General features: G+C 47.4%; 1 protein-coding gene across 2 annotated transcripts in view; it reads right to left on the bottom strand.

Moving 5' to 3' along the window:
• Positions 1-15152, bottom strand: part of espn (espin) — a 110738-nt gene that overhangs the window by 65725 nt on the left and 29861 nt on the right. For both annotated transcript variants that reach the window (XM_041846058.2, XM_045207172.1), the window contains exons 5-7: positions 8613-8744; positions 2391-2640; positions 1245-1510 (exon numbers count right to left, since the gene is read on the bottom strand). In XM_041846058.2, coding sequence (XP_041701992.2) covers positions 1245-1510; positions 2391-2640; positions 8613-8744 — 648 coding nt within the window. The remainder of the gene's footprint in view (positions 1-1244; positions 1511-2390; positions 2641-8612; positions 8745-15152) is intronic.

Here is a 15152-nt window from a genome sequence, read left to right as displayed (position 1 = left end):
TAGCCGCTTAACTATCCAGAAACGTATTTTCAGTCCCCATTTTGAAACGTCTCGGTAGAGCAAACACTATCTATCCGCAGGGGGTCATTGTTGCTATGTTGTAGCTACTGATTTCATAAGCTGAGATTGCAACCACTGACACTCACAATCTGCTGTTTTTTGAGGGCCTGTCCACCCCTATTCTAGAGAGCAACTTCATGCTAAGACAACTGCGGGCCCCATTACATCGGCTTGTGGGCTGCATCTGGCCCGCAGGCCACCAGTTTAAGACCCCATGATCAAGCAGATACAGGAGATGGACAGTAATAAACAGATTTGTACAGCCATGAAATCCTGCATACACAATTGCCTTTGTCAATAGAAGTCTCTGTGCGTTCCCTCTCATAATGGTTAAGGTTATGATATAGGGGAGGGTAAGCTGGTCCTATATTTTATCTGAACTGTATCTGAGCTTGTTCTTCTAGGGGCTAATAGTGGGGTCTGTTTGATCAGCTTACTGCTTGTTAATTAAGATAAGACTGCTGAGGAGCGTTCAATCACACCAACTGAGTCCACTAGGCTAGGCCTTCCAACCACTCTCCATTGGCTCCCTGTCCAGCCATCCTGTGGCATCATGCATCTTGGATATTGCTATTCTATGCTATTTCATGCTAGAATATTAGCCAGAAGGCTGTTAGAGGATTTCACTAAGCACTGGACATCAGGATAATGACAAGCTGGAAAGCCTGGCATCGATAGGCCACCCTCTGTGAGGACTTGGCCATCTGTCACCAGCATCCAGAGAGAACAAATGGGGCAACCATTTTTAGACTGGGGGCTCAATGGCATCGAATGGTTAGGTTGAGAGGAAATCTATCTCCTTAATTTCTGGATACTGCATGTTCTGTTCTCTCAATGGACACAGAAGATGTAGTCTTCAAAAAGGCTTATTAATTACATTGACATTTTAGTCATTTAGCAGACGCTCTTATCCAGAGCGACTTACAGTTAGTGAGTGCATACATTTTCATACTGGCCCCCCGTGGGAAACGAACCCACAACCCTGGCGTTGCAAGCGCCATGCTCTACCAACTGAGCTACAGGGGACACGCATGTGAAGGACTGCATGTACAAGTGACTTGATATTGTGTGTGTGCACATCTCTACTCCAGGGATTCGTTAACAAAAAAACAACAGGACTGTGGCCCTTGAGGAACCAGAGTCGTGACCTGCTTTTCACCAATAAAGGAAGAGAGAAAGCTCACCTCCTTCTCCACATGCCTCAGGTTGCTCTTCACCTTCAGGTAGATCTCGGCGTCTGAGTCCTCTGGGGGCTGGGGCGGCGGGTAGCCGGGGGGTGGGGGTAGTTGGGAGGGGGAGTCAGGGGGAGGGGGTGGTGGGAAGGCTGGCGGGGGTGGGGGAGGCGGCTGAGCGGGGTCCTTGCTGTTGGGAACTCTGCCCCCTACGTCCGGGTTCAGCATGTCCATGTAGGTCTGCATGTCATTGATGGCCGACTCCGTTGGGCCTCCACCTGCGACAAGGACACGGTGGGTCAGTGGTGAGATTTCTGCCACAAAATGGCTGACGTGGCCATAGAAATAGAATTCCTTGAACGGACATCCCCATTCAAGTCAATGGGTGGGTGATGGGTGGACAGATGGCCCGTTCTAGGAATTCTATTTCTATGGACATAGCATCACCCAGGTGGGGTATTACACATTATAGCTGGTGGATGATGCAAGTTTCATCCACATAATATGTAAAGTGCTTTAATCACCTGGAAAAGCGCTATATAATCCATTCTATTATGTTATAACACACCTTTTTCAAATAATCAACTAATCAGTCTTCAGTCTGAACCTTCATTATTTAAATCCAGGATCGCATTTGGAGACCCTTGTTCTGGAGAGCGTGCAGGGTTTTGGAATGTGGTTGATTCACAGACAGATTATTTATTTGCCACTAGAGGGTGGTACTAGTATAAAGCGCTGCCGTGGCACCACACAATGGAATGCAAACTGTTACATGGAATTTGTTCCAGTCAGATGAGCGGTTGAAGTTCCCACCATTGTTATGATAATAGCGTACACGGTGCATTACCCAAGCAAATATGTCATGTCATGTTTGGGGGCACACACACACACACTCTAAAGTTGGCTAAAGCACATAAAATCATACAAATAGTGTATTCGGCACAATTGCCTCGCCATAGCGTGACATGGACTTTTTCCCCCTGTGAAATCTGAACTATTATCTTCATCAGGGTTCAATCCAGCCACTTCAGGAAGTGAATTGAAATAGTGTGTGTGTTTGTGTGTGCACGTGCATGCATGTGTGTTTGTGTGCGCGCATGTGTTTTGGCATGTTTAAGTGCCTCCATGCGTGTCAAAGCGTGTGTGTGTGTGACTGACCAGCGGGGGCTCGTGACGATGGGGGCGAGCCGCTCCTTTTCCCTCCTGTGCTGGACTGGCTGGAGTTGGCCGAGTCGTAATTGGACAGGGTGCTGGAGGGCGAGCCCATGTCGAAGTGGACAGGTTGCTGGGCCTGCCCCGACCCCGCCGGGGGCATGGTGTTGTTGGGGGACGACAAACCTGAGTCAGGCTGCTTGTTGTATTCCTGGTCGGCCGATGGGTCTCTGGAAAGCACGCGGTGCTCCACACTCTGGAGGAAGACAACCACAATGAGGGGTTAACGAAACATGGTCAACCAAGAACCTGGGACAGAGCACTGCTAACCTAGCCTGGGACTGAAAAGGAACATTTCCTGAAGAAAATGTGTGTGCTTGTTTGTCTTGAAGTAAGTGGGGTTCAGTGAGGTCACGTTCAACGTTTTGAATGTTATATATCAAAACAACTTCCTATTCTACACAACGGATAATCATATCTCTGCTACGCAATGCATTTCTATCTGGCCCTATCTCAAGTTGTACAACTTACAGTATGTACAATGCATTTAGCACAAAGGTTGTGATACAACAGAACATTTTTCTGCACAAAAATAATTACACAAGCCTTATGGAGACACTGCACAATGGTTGTGCAAACATTTTTGTGCAAATCTTCAATATCAGTATCAGTTATATCACAACCAAACGGTGTCAAACGTGTTGTACAACCCGAGTGTTTACGGGGTCTCTAACATTCTGTAACGTTCTGTAACGTTGCACCCTCCTGACCAGACCCAGGTCAGTAGTCAAAACAACACCACAACAAATTACAGACAATCATCTTTAGGTGCTGACTCCTAGCTGGCACGAGCCACAACATTTAGAATCTAATGCAGCCTGAGACTGCCGCTTTAAATGTCTTGACCGCACTGACTGCCCGTAATCTGTCACCTCAACGCCAGGGTAATGTTGAGGTAACGTTGAGTGACAATCAGTTCGGTACCACAGTTCATTGAGGAGGTGTCGGAGGGCTGGAGGTGGATGTGCCTGCTGTGTTTGATGAGCTATGCCAGTCAACCCATTTCTGCTCTCACTAGTTGATCCAGGAGCCCAGTGAAGCTTTAGCCTGGTCCCAGATCTGTTGTTAAGCCAACTACTATGTTTATCAATGTTTGGCATGACAAGGAGTTGGCTACGCAGCACAAACAGTTATTGGACTACAGTCCCCATTTATAAAGCGTCTCAGTCAGAGTAGGAGTGCTGATCCAGGATCAGTATTGCCTTTTGTATTATAAATAATGCGATTACATTGACAGTGGTGACTTGATCCTAGATCAACATTCCTACTCTAAGACACTATGAATACAGGCCCAGGCCTATGAAACTTCTGACCAATGCTGAAAGGCTGACAGAGTGCTACACCAGCTTAACCTAAATACACCAAAAAAAAAGCAAAACCCCAACTTGAATTGGAGCTGGTAAATATTTCTTATGTTCTATTCCCTTTTAAAAACGAGGAGGAAACGGTGCAAATGTAATATGCACTGAGTCTACAAAACATTAAGAACACCTTCCAAATATCGAGTTGCACCCCCTTTTCTCCTCAGAACAGCCTCAATTAGTTCGGGGCATGGACTCTACAAGGTGTCAAAAGCGTTCCACAGGGATACTGGCCCATGTTGACTCCAATGCTTCCCACAGTTGTGTCAAGTTGGCTGGATGTCCTTTGGGTGATGGACCATTCTTGATACACACGGGAAACTGTTGAGCGTGAAAAACCCAGCAGCGTTGCAGTTCTTGACACACTCAAACCGGTGTGCCTGGCACCTACTACCATACCCTCTGAATGGTGCACATACACAATCCATGTCTCAATTGTCTCAAGGCTTAAAAATCCTTCTTTAACCAGTCTCCCCCCCTTCATCTACAGTGCATTCGGAAAGTATTCACACCCCCTTGACGTTTTCCACATTTTGTTATGTTACAGCCTTATTCTAAAATAGATTAAATAAAAATCCTCATCAATCTACACACAATACGGGTTTGGCCGGTGTAGGCCGTCATTGTAAATAAGAATTTGTTCTTAACTGACTTGCCTAGTTAAATAAAGGTTAAATAAAATACCCCATAATGACAAAGCGAAAACAGGTTTTTAGAAAACAGAAATACCATATTTACATAAGTATTCAGACCATTTGCTATGAGACTCGAAATTGAGCTCAGGTGCATCCTGTTTCCATTGATCATGCTTGATATGTTTCTACAACTTGATTGGAGTCCATCTGTGGTAAATTCAATTGATTGGACATGATTTGGAAAGGCACACACCTGTCTATATAAGGTCCCACAGTTGACAGTGTCATAGCAAAAACCAAGCCATGTGTAGGGCAGTTGCGGTGACCGGCGGTCACGAATCATGAAGGCAGTCAAATTCCACATGACCGTTTAGTCACAGTAATTAGACTTCTCCAAGCTCTGATGCTGCTGATGGTCATTAGTAGCCTACCAAACTTGCTAACTGCCTGGTACTCAGCACTCTAATCACTCTGACATCAATGCAAATGTATTTGAAAATCTAAACCAAACATTTCATGAGAGCCCATGAGCTGATGTTGCGCAACATTTCTATAGGCTATGCAATTGCGTGAGAAAACAGAGTGATGGACTCTATTAAAAAGAGGAGGATCCCATCAGCTTTCTATAGGCTAGGCCTACTATATTTATTTCTCAACTTTCCTAATATTAAGCACATTGCTTATATTTAAAACAGGAGTATAGCCTACCTGGCTGGCATGAAAATAAACCATGGGGAAAAGCGTCCTTCATTCGCTATTTAAGTGCATAGATGACATGTATTTTTTCCCGCTGCACGTTTTGATACAGGTGCATGATAATGGTCCATTCTAAATCAAAACAAATTTCACATATATATTATTTAGTATATGTGAAGACAAGATTAAATCAAGAATAGTCTGAATGGTGACAATATTAGCCTATCACTTGTGAATGATGCCCAGCATAAGAAACAATGCCTTTTTTTTGCGACTTGTTCGAATCATAGTCGCCACACCTCATGTAGCCTAGCCTATAAGCCTATATGTTTTAATAAGGTTTGTATCAACTAAAGTGGCTAAATAACTTTTTAAAATTAAGCACATTAATCTGCTTTACAACGGGTGTAGAGCCTAACTGGCATATACAAACAGCGCGAGAATTTCAAGTTTGGGGAAGATTATTTTCACCATAAAAATGCACCTTTATAATAAAAGCATTACATGCATAATTGCATTTGCGGTCACTTTTGATAATGGTGTTTTCCGCTAATGGAACATTTGCGCTTATTGCCTACTATCATGTGCGCATTGCTGCACTTATAATGTGAAGAAATAGCCTAATAGGTTATCAACATTTTAAGCTAAACGTGCTGATCTGCCAAATTGCATAAAAAAGGTTTTTGGATGCTAGTGGTTGTATTAATTTGGGATCTATCGCGTCCCACAACTGTCCCAGACTATGTTTGGAATATTTATTTCTCGCACAGAATACAATAGGTCAACTTTTGTACTATGGGGGATAGTAGATTGACAGAGACTAGTGCTTTTGCTGTTCGTTAGTCCTACTCATCTTGTTGGCTGACGAAAAGTAAATGTGGACAGTTCTTGCAACATCTTCAATATGCACCTCAGAATTGGATAAGGAGGCACAGTTGCGTCCCGGATGTGTCTGTCTTAACTTGTAGCCTGTGAACACGACCCAATCACGTGACGGAGAGCCATGTGAGTGAGAGACATTTCGGATTGCGCAGCACACTCCGGAAGAAGGGCACAACGCCACACTCCAGGCTGCAAAAGGCATTGATTTTTTTAGGGTGCATTATGGCCACAAAGGGGATGCCGCCGTGAAATTCGAGGCATTATCAAGTGCTTGTCAAATTGTGAATGAGAGACTGATGAATGTGAAACATCCTGCACAAAAAACTAAGCAGAGCTCATGCCTTTCATGCAACTTTTTTCAAATCATCTTTAGTCTCATCATGCAGCCTTAAAATGTATTAAAAATCAAACCATATAGCCCAACGTTTGTAGAACAACTAAAGTTACATTAATAACTCTAAATTAAGCATATAGGAGTACATATTTCTTTGTTAACTGCTCAACACAGAATAGCCGCATGTGCACACTCCCTCAAATCATGGAGAAAATATATCATGCTTCTTTAGACCTGTCTAAAATAAATTATGGATTTATTGTGAAGGTGTAGGCTATATTACATGGATTTATTAGACTTTTTAAAATGGCTTGTAGGCTATGTGTGGAAGCCAGGAGATGCTAAATGTTAATTAACGGTCAATTACCGTGTGACCGACAATTATTTGCTTGACAATCACCGGCTGACAAAATTTCATGACCGCCACAGCCCTAGCCATGAGGTCGAAGGAATTGTCCGTAGAGCTCCGAGACAGGATTGTGTCAAGGCACAGATCTGGGGAAGGGTGCCCAAAAATGTATGTAGCATTTAAGGTCCATCGTTCTTAAATGGAAGAAATGTTTGGAACCACCAAGACTCTTCCTGGAGCTGGCCGCATGGCCAAACTGAGCAATTGGGGGAGAAGGGCCTTGGTCAGGGAGGTGACCAAGAACCGGATGGTCACTCTGACAGAGCTCCAGAATTCCTCTGTGGAGATGGGAGAACCTTCCAGAAGGACAACCATCTCTGCAGCACTCCACCAATCAGGCATTTATGGTAGAGTGACCAGACAGAAGCCACTCCTCAGTAAAAGGCACATGACAGCCCGCTTGGAGTTTGCCAAAAGGCACCTAAAGACTCTCAGATCATGAGAAACAAGATTCTCTGTTTTGATGAAACCAAGATTGAACTCTTTGGCCTGAATGCCAAGCGTTACGTCTGTAAGGGAACCAGGCACTGCTCATCACCTGGCTAATACCGTCCCTACGGTGAAGCATGGTGGTGGCAGCATCATGCTGTGGAGATGTTTTTCAGCGGCAGGGGCTGGGAGACTAGTCAGGGTCGAGGGAAAGATGAACGGAGCAAAGTACAGAGAGATCCTTGATGAAAACCTGCCCCAGAGTGTTCAGGACCTCAGACTGGGTCGAAAGTTCACCTTCCAACAGGACAACGACCCTAAGCACACAGCCAAGACAACGCAGAAGTGACTTCGGGACAAGTCTCTGAATGTCCTTGAGTGGCCCAGCCAGAGCCCGGACTTGAACCCGATCAAACATCTCTGGAGAGACCTGAATATAGCTGTGCAGCAATTCTCCCCATCCAACCTGACAGAGCTTGAGAGGATCTGCAGAGAAGAATGGGAGAAACTCCCCAAATACAGGTGTGCCAAGCTTGTAGCGTCATACCCAAGAAGAGTCGAGGCTGTAATCGCTGCCAAAGGTGCTTCAACAAAGTACTGAGTAAAGAGTCTGAATACATATGTAAATGTTAGCAGTTTTTTCTTTTTAATACATTTACAAAAATATAAAAATAAACTGTTTTTGCTTTGTCATTATGGGGTATTGTGTGTAGATTGATGAGGGGAAAAAACGATTTAATCCATTTTAGAATAAGGCTGTAACCTAACAAAATGTGGAAAAAGTGAAGGGGTCTGAATACATTCCGAATGCACTGGTTGAAGTGGATTAAACAAGTTACATTAATAAGGGATCATAGCATTCACTTGGATTCACCTGTACGGTCTATGTCATGGGAAGAGCCGGTGTTCCTAATGTTTTGTACACTCAGTATAAATCCGGCCTAACAAAATCTTGGAACAAATGAAAACAGCCTAAAATTGGCCACCCCCCACAGACAGTAGCAAGAACCCAACTAACTAACTAGTGATGATAGTACTCTCCCCTCTTCTAAACTAGGGCTTATACCCTCTTATCGCTTTCCCATAACACACCACGTGAACTCCTTTCACATGGAGCCTGTGATGACACAACAACACATTGTGAATGTGGGAACTGTAGCCACAGGAGCCAGCATGTCCCCCGACTGACACCGGTCACTCCACTAATGACAATTACTACTATTTACCCTCTGCTCTGCCTGGCACGGCCCTTGTGGGCAAAGCCCAACTGGGTGGCATGAGAAATAATAACACTTCCACCGAGACTCCCCAAGGTTTGTGGGAAACATGTCCCACCCCTCCCCCTCCCCTATTTCCATCTCTCTCCCGATCTTTCTCCTTTTGCTACTGTATGTCCTAACGAATACATCCCGTGTCTCTCACCATGTTCTCCACAGTGCGCAGGTACTTGGCACACTGGGCGTGCCCGTTGTACTCTGCCAGGTCAGCCGCGGAGAAGCCGTCCTGGTCCCGTATGCCCAGGTCCACCCCGTTCACCACCAGGATCTGACAGCACTGAGAGAGAAAGAAAGAAAGAGCGAGAGTTGGGAGAAGGAGAGTGAGACAGTCAGAAACATGAAAAAAGAGACAGAGGAAGACAGAGACAGTGACAAAGACAGAGAGGTCAGCTCATCACAAAAATAACTGTGTGGGAAGTTGTAAAGAGAGACAGTTCTCACAACAGCTGTGAGGCGTCTAACCTTAGGAAGGGAGACAATCTCAACTTGCTGCTCTCACTTGGCTAGTTTCTGTTCGTTATTCCTGTCGCCCTTGGTGTCTTGACTAGCCTCTCTCCCTCTCCCTTCCTACCCCCTCTTGTCACGTACAGTACGGCCCACTGCCCTTTGACTCCCCCCCCCCCAATCTTCCAAATACTTTAACTCTTCAAAAATACATACAGTAGATCTTCTTGGGCCTGCTAATGGTTGGGCATTACGCTCATTGGCCAAACACCACACCAATTTCTATACGTACGAGTCAACCAGCTAATGTCAACCACTGCAGATTGCGATCTCTAAAGGGAGTGCATTGTGTAAGCGCACAAACGCATGCTTCACAGCCCTATCGGGTGTCTAAACCCACTGACCCAATTTCTTGTCCCCTCCTACAGATCCCTCTGTACACCAGAGGCAGAAGCTGCCAGTCACTGACCTCTGCTACAAGTGTGACATCAGCAGCCTCATAGACTTCAGGTGCCGGTTGCACCAGTAAGTGGGTCGTAACGCTACTTCCGTTAATATACCCTAGTAGGGAGCAGGTGTAGAGTGTGAAATTGGGACGACCATCATGATATGCATAAACATTTACAGCAATCTATATTTTCAAAAGCATGCGGGCTGTGAAATATACAGAAAAATGCATGTCAGAAATGTTATGAATTGATTTACATTTTAAATGAGGGAAATCAGAAAGATTTCTGGCACCCAGGTGTCTTTTATACAGGTAACGAGCGGAGATTAGGAGCACACTCTTAAAGGGAGTGCTCCTAATCTCAGCTTGTTACCTGTATAAAAGACACCTGTCCACAGAAGCAATCAATCAATCAGATTCCAAACTCTCCACCATGGCCAAGACCAAATACTTATTTCCCTTATTAAAATGCAAATCAATTTATAACATTCTGACATGCGTTTTTCTGGATTTTTTTGTTGTTATTCTGTCTCTCACGGTTCAAATAAACCTACCATTAAAATTATAGACTGATCATGTCTTTGTCAGTGGGCAAACGTACAAAATCAGCAGGGGATCAAATACTTTTTTCCCTCACTGTATGTGAGTCAACAGTAAATAATAGCCTACACTTGATTTAGGCTAAATGTTTGATTCTGATCAGTAATAGATGAGCCAACGAATAGATGAGCTATCACCTCCACTTATTTGCCCAGCCAGAGATCAATTAACCAAATATACAGACAGATTATATCACATTAATTGATTAGGAAAGTCATGGGCTTTTGGTCGAGTAGGCTACTATGCAAGTAAAGAGAAAAAAAATCCACTTGTTGAGATGTGCAAACTAGACAAGATGATCATGAGCACCCACCTCAACTTAGCTAACATTTTCCCAACCTAATTGTAACCAAATATCAAAGCAGCGCAATGGCGCTGTCTCAATCCAAACAGTGCTGAAATTATCATCTATTCCACACATGGCTATTGCTTTAATTTATTAACGGTTGGATAACTTTGGGAGTTTCAGTAAGCAATAATTTGATACATGCTTTCTATTGCATTAGCTTCTTTATTCCAATATTTTCGTCATTCAGTGATATTAATTCCATTTCCCGCAGTAATTCTTTATCGATCCATCCAGTTGTGGTTAAGAAAACGTGCATGCATAGTCGTGGGCTACGCAAAGTGATGGGCGAAGTGACGGGCGAAGTGACATGCCTCGCAAAGTTTAGAATTGCCACTAGGCTGGTAACAGCCTAGTAATGGACGTTGCCTAGAAACCATAAATCTCATGAAAGTGCATTGCTTACGCCGGACAGCTACGACTAGTCTTTTATTTTTTATTGAATATTTAAAAACATACAATCTACTTGCAGTCAACATATACACCACATTAGTCATCTAACAGACTCCCATCCAGAGCGACCCACAGAAGCAACCAGGGTCAACGCCCTGCTCAAGGGTACGTCGACAGATCTCCCACAAGGTCAAAAACGGGGACCCGAACCAGCGACCCATCAGCCACCGACCCAAGCTCCCCCGGGAAAATAATAATAATTCCATTCCCCATCGCAAAGACCCCCGTCCCCCAAAGCCCCCGCCCCCTAGCCCCCCGTCCCCCAAAGCCCCAGTCCCCCCTAGCCCCAGTCCCCCAAAGCCCCCTAGCCCCCTAGCCCCCGTCCCCCAAAGCCCCCGTCCGCCAAAGCCCCCGTCCCCCCAATGCCCCCGTCCCCCAAAGCACAAAACACCTTCACGGCATCAGCCTCAGGCAAACAGGTATTAGCTGTAACAACACTGCCCCTCAGTGTCATTCAAACTTACTTTTTGTTATGTTTTATTTGGACTTTTATCTTTGACCATCATTCTATCTCCCGCCCAGCAACTCCACTCCCACTTGTCTCCAATTCCACATCCCAACCCTCAGCTGTCACGTCTCCTGCCGTTGCTCCCCTCCGGCGCTCTGATTCGCCGGTCTACTGAGCCACTGGTCTGAGCGCACCACCTCGGCAAACACAGGACTGGAAACCCAACGCACCCTAATCACCTCCAGCGCACCTGCACCTCATCATCTCATCATCACCACTATATAGCCCTGGACTGTTCGTTCATTGTTGTGTGGAATCGTTTACTCGCTCTTTGTTATTCTCTTTCTTATTAAGTAAAACCTTACTTTGTTAATTCCTGCGTCTGCGTCTTCTAATACTCAGTATTCGTCACAGAATTACACACCACTCACGAAAATGGATGCAGCAGGAGTTTCCCAGTGCCTCGACCAGCACCAACAGCACCTTGCCCTGTTAAACGCCGGCATGCAGGAAGTGCTCCAAACTCTGCATAATCTGCCCAGCGCTCCGGTTCCACCTCAGGGAGCGGCGAGTGCACCCAATCCACCTGTTCCCTACCATCACCCACTTCTGAGGGAACCCTCACCCTACCGGAGTGCTATGACGGTAAAATACTAAATGTAGCGGCTTCCTGCTACAAGTTTCACTTTATCTGGAGCATCAGCCTGGGGCATATCCATCTGACCAAGCCAGGATAGCGCTGGTGATTTCGCTACTTAAAGGAAAGGCGCTTGATTGGGCCACGGCAGTCTGGGAAGGAGGTGAGGCCGTGGCCCTTCCCTACTCCACCTTCCTCGCTCGGTTCAGGGCGGTGTTTGATCATCCCACGGAGGGAAAGGACGGGGTGCGCGTCTCATCCAGCTACAACAGGGAGAGTGGCCCACGTCCGAGTACGCTCTGAGTTCTCACGGTGGCGGCGTCTTCCGGCTGGAATGATCGTGCTCTGCGCACGGCCTTCAGGAGAGGCTTACGGGAGGACATCAAGACGGAACTTGCATGTCGGGGCGACAAGATGGACTTTGATACCCTCATCGCCACGTCCATCCGTCTTGACGACATGTTGAGAGACAGACGGCGTTCCCAACACCTCCCGGTGCCTTGACGCTCACCCCATCTGAGCTATGGAAGCCGACCTGCCTCAGAGTCCTCACCCATGGAGGTGGGCAGCACCCCCTACACCACCACGGACCACAGATCTCCTGGCGGCTCCCAATCTAGGCGGTATGACTCCCGTAGCCGCTCTGTGAGTGTTACGTCATCTCCTATCACAAAACCATTGTTTTTAGTTCCCATAACGATGACTGGTTATTCCTTCTCTTCCATTTCCACTGCAATGATAGATTCCGGATCAGAGGGGAACCTTATAGATATGGAGCTGGTCTCTGAATGGGGGTTTCCCACCATGCCACTGCCTTCTCTGCTACACGTCACCTCGCTGGACAATAAACCACTTGGATCATGCACCATTACGCACGTCACTCTCCCCAATACCATCACCATTCCCACACTACCGGATCACCACGAAGAGCGGTCATTCCACATCGTCACGTCACCCCTTCACCGGATCGTCTTGAGATTGCCCTGGCTCAGACTACACAACCCCACCATCAATTGGATCACCAAGAGGATCATAGCCTGGTCCCCCTCATGCCGAAGACCTGCCTGCTGGTGGTTTGTTGTTCCACGTCAGTGGAGAGTCCGGAGTCCGGCCTGCAGCCCAACATTCCACGTGAGTATGCAGATCTCTCTGATGTCTTCTCTTCAAAGGCTACGTTTTTCCCCTCCTCACAGGCCCTTGGACTGCAACATTGACCTGCTGGAGGGACAACACCCCCCGAAGAGTCGCATTTACCCCCTTTCCATGGCGGAGAATGAGGCCATGGAGAAGTATGTGGCGGAGACCCTGAAACAGGGGTTCATCAGACGCTCTACCTCTCCTGCCTCCGCCAGCTTCTTCTTCGTGGCCAAAAAAGACGGAGGACTGAGGCCGTGCATTGACTACAGGGGGCTGAACGCAGTCACCACCAAGTACCGGTACCCCCACCTTCTTGTTCCGTCGGCCATCGAGTCGGGACTTTACCAAGTTGGACCTGAGGAGTGCCTACAACCTGATCTGAATCCGGGAAGGAGACGAGTGGAAGATGGCATTCAGCACTACCTCAGGCCACTATGAATATGGAGTCATGCCCTACGGCCTTGCCAATGCACCTTCTGTGTTACAGTCCTTCATCAATTACGTGTTCCGAGACATGCTGAGTAGACAGGTGGTGGTGTACATCGACGATATCCTGATCTACAGGGCTACGTTCGAGGAGCACGTCAGGGACGTCAGAGCTGTCCTACTCTGCCTCTGGGAACACAGCCTGTTGGTGAAGGGGGAGAAATGTGAATTCCACCAACAGGCCATCTCCTTCCTGGGATACAGGATCAGTCCTCAGGGGGTGTTCATGGAAAGAGCGAAGACGGACACCGTCAGTTCATGGCCAGTCCCCACCACCATCAAGGGCCTACAGAACTTCCTGGGCTTTGCCAATTTCTACCAGCATTTCATTAGGTCCTTCAGCTCCATAGCCGCCCCGCTCACCTCTCTCCTTAAGGGTGGGCCTCAGAAGCTGGCCTGGAACCCTGAGGCTGAAGCTGCCTTCCAGAGGCTGAAGGAAAGGTTCACCACAGCGCCCATCCTAAAACACCCAGATCCATCTTGTCCTTTCATCCTGGAGGTGGACTCATTGGAGGAGGGCGTGGGTGCGGTCCTCTCCCGGCGGTACGGTAAGCCAGAGAAAATGTATCCCTGTGCCTTTTTCTCTAAAAAGCTTACCCCCGCAGAGAGGAACTATGGAGTTGGAGACAGGGAGCTGTTTGCGGTGGACACTGGCTGGAGGGCACAGTCCATCCATTCCGGATTCTTACTGACCACCGGAATTTGGAGCACATACGGGCAGCGAAACAGATGAACTCTCGTCAAGCCAGGTGGGCCCAATTTTCTTACTCGCTTTCAATACATTCTGTCCTACCGCCTAGGATCCCAGAATGTGAAAGCCGACGCACTCTCCAGGATGCACCATACTGGAGAGAGGAAGGATCTGGGGGGGTCCTATCCTGCCCCTGTCTCTCATCGTTGCACCTGTCGTTTGGGAGGACCCAGCGCCTGCCAACGCCCCTCCGGGGCGCGTGTATGTACCCACCAGTGTCCATGACCGCCTGCTGATCTGGGCACACACCACCCTTACAGCAGGGCACTCCGGTATTACGTGCACCCTGCATTCTCTAGCACAAAAATACTGGTGGCCCACCTTGGTTTCTGATGTCTCTCGTTATGTCAACTCCTGTTCTGTATGTGCCCAAACGAAGACACCTCGGAACGCCCCGGCAGGCAAACTAGTTCCTCTACCAGTGCCTCAGCAACCTTGGTCACACCTGTCCATAGACTTTGTCACCGACCTCCCACGTTCTGATGGCTTCACCACAGTCATGGTGGTCGTAGATAGGTTCTCAAAATCATGCCGTTTTTTGCCACTAACTGGTCTTCCTTCTGCTCTCCAGGTCGCTGAGGTTCTGTTCCAACAGGTCTTCCGGCACTATGGACTTTCGGAGGACATCGTCTCGGACCGTGGCCCCCAATTCACCTCCCGAGTGTGGAAAGCTTTCCTGGAGAAGATCGGGGCCACGGCCAGCCTCACTTCCGGGTATAGGACTCAGTCAAATGGGCAGATGGCGCATGAACCAGGAGCTGTGGAGGTTTCTTCGTTGCCACTGTCAGGACCGGCAGGGTGAGTGGGCGAGGTTTCTTCCCTGGGCAGAATATGCCCAGAACTCCCTCGTTCACTCCTCCACAGGGCTCACTCCCTTCCAATGCGTCCTGGGGTAGCAGCCGGCCCTGGCCACTTGGACACCCAGCCAGACTGAT

Source organism: Coregonus clupeaformis, chromosome 24 (assembly GCF_020615455.1).
Source record: "Coregonus clupeaformis isolate EN_2021a chromosome 24, ASM2061545v1, whole genome shotgun sequence".
In the NCBI taxonomy this organism is placed as follows: domain Eukaryota; kingdom Metazoa; phylum Chordata; class Actinopteri; order Salmoniformes; family Salmonidae; genus Coregonus; species Coregonus clupeaformis.
This window is presented reverse-complemented; position numbering and strand designations above follow the sequence as displayed.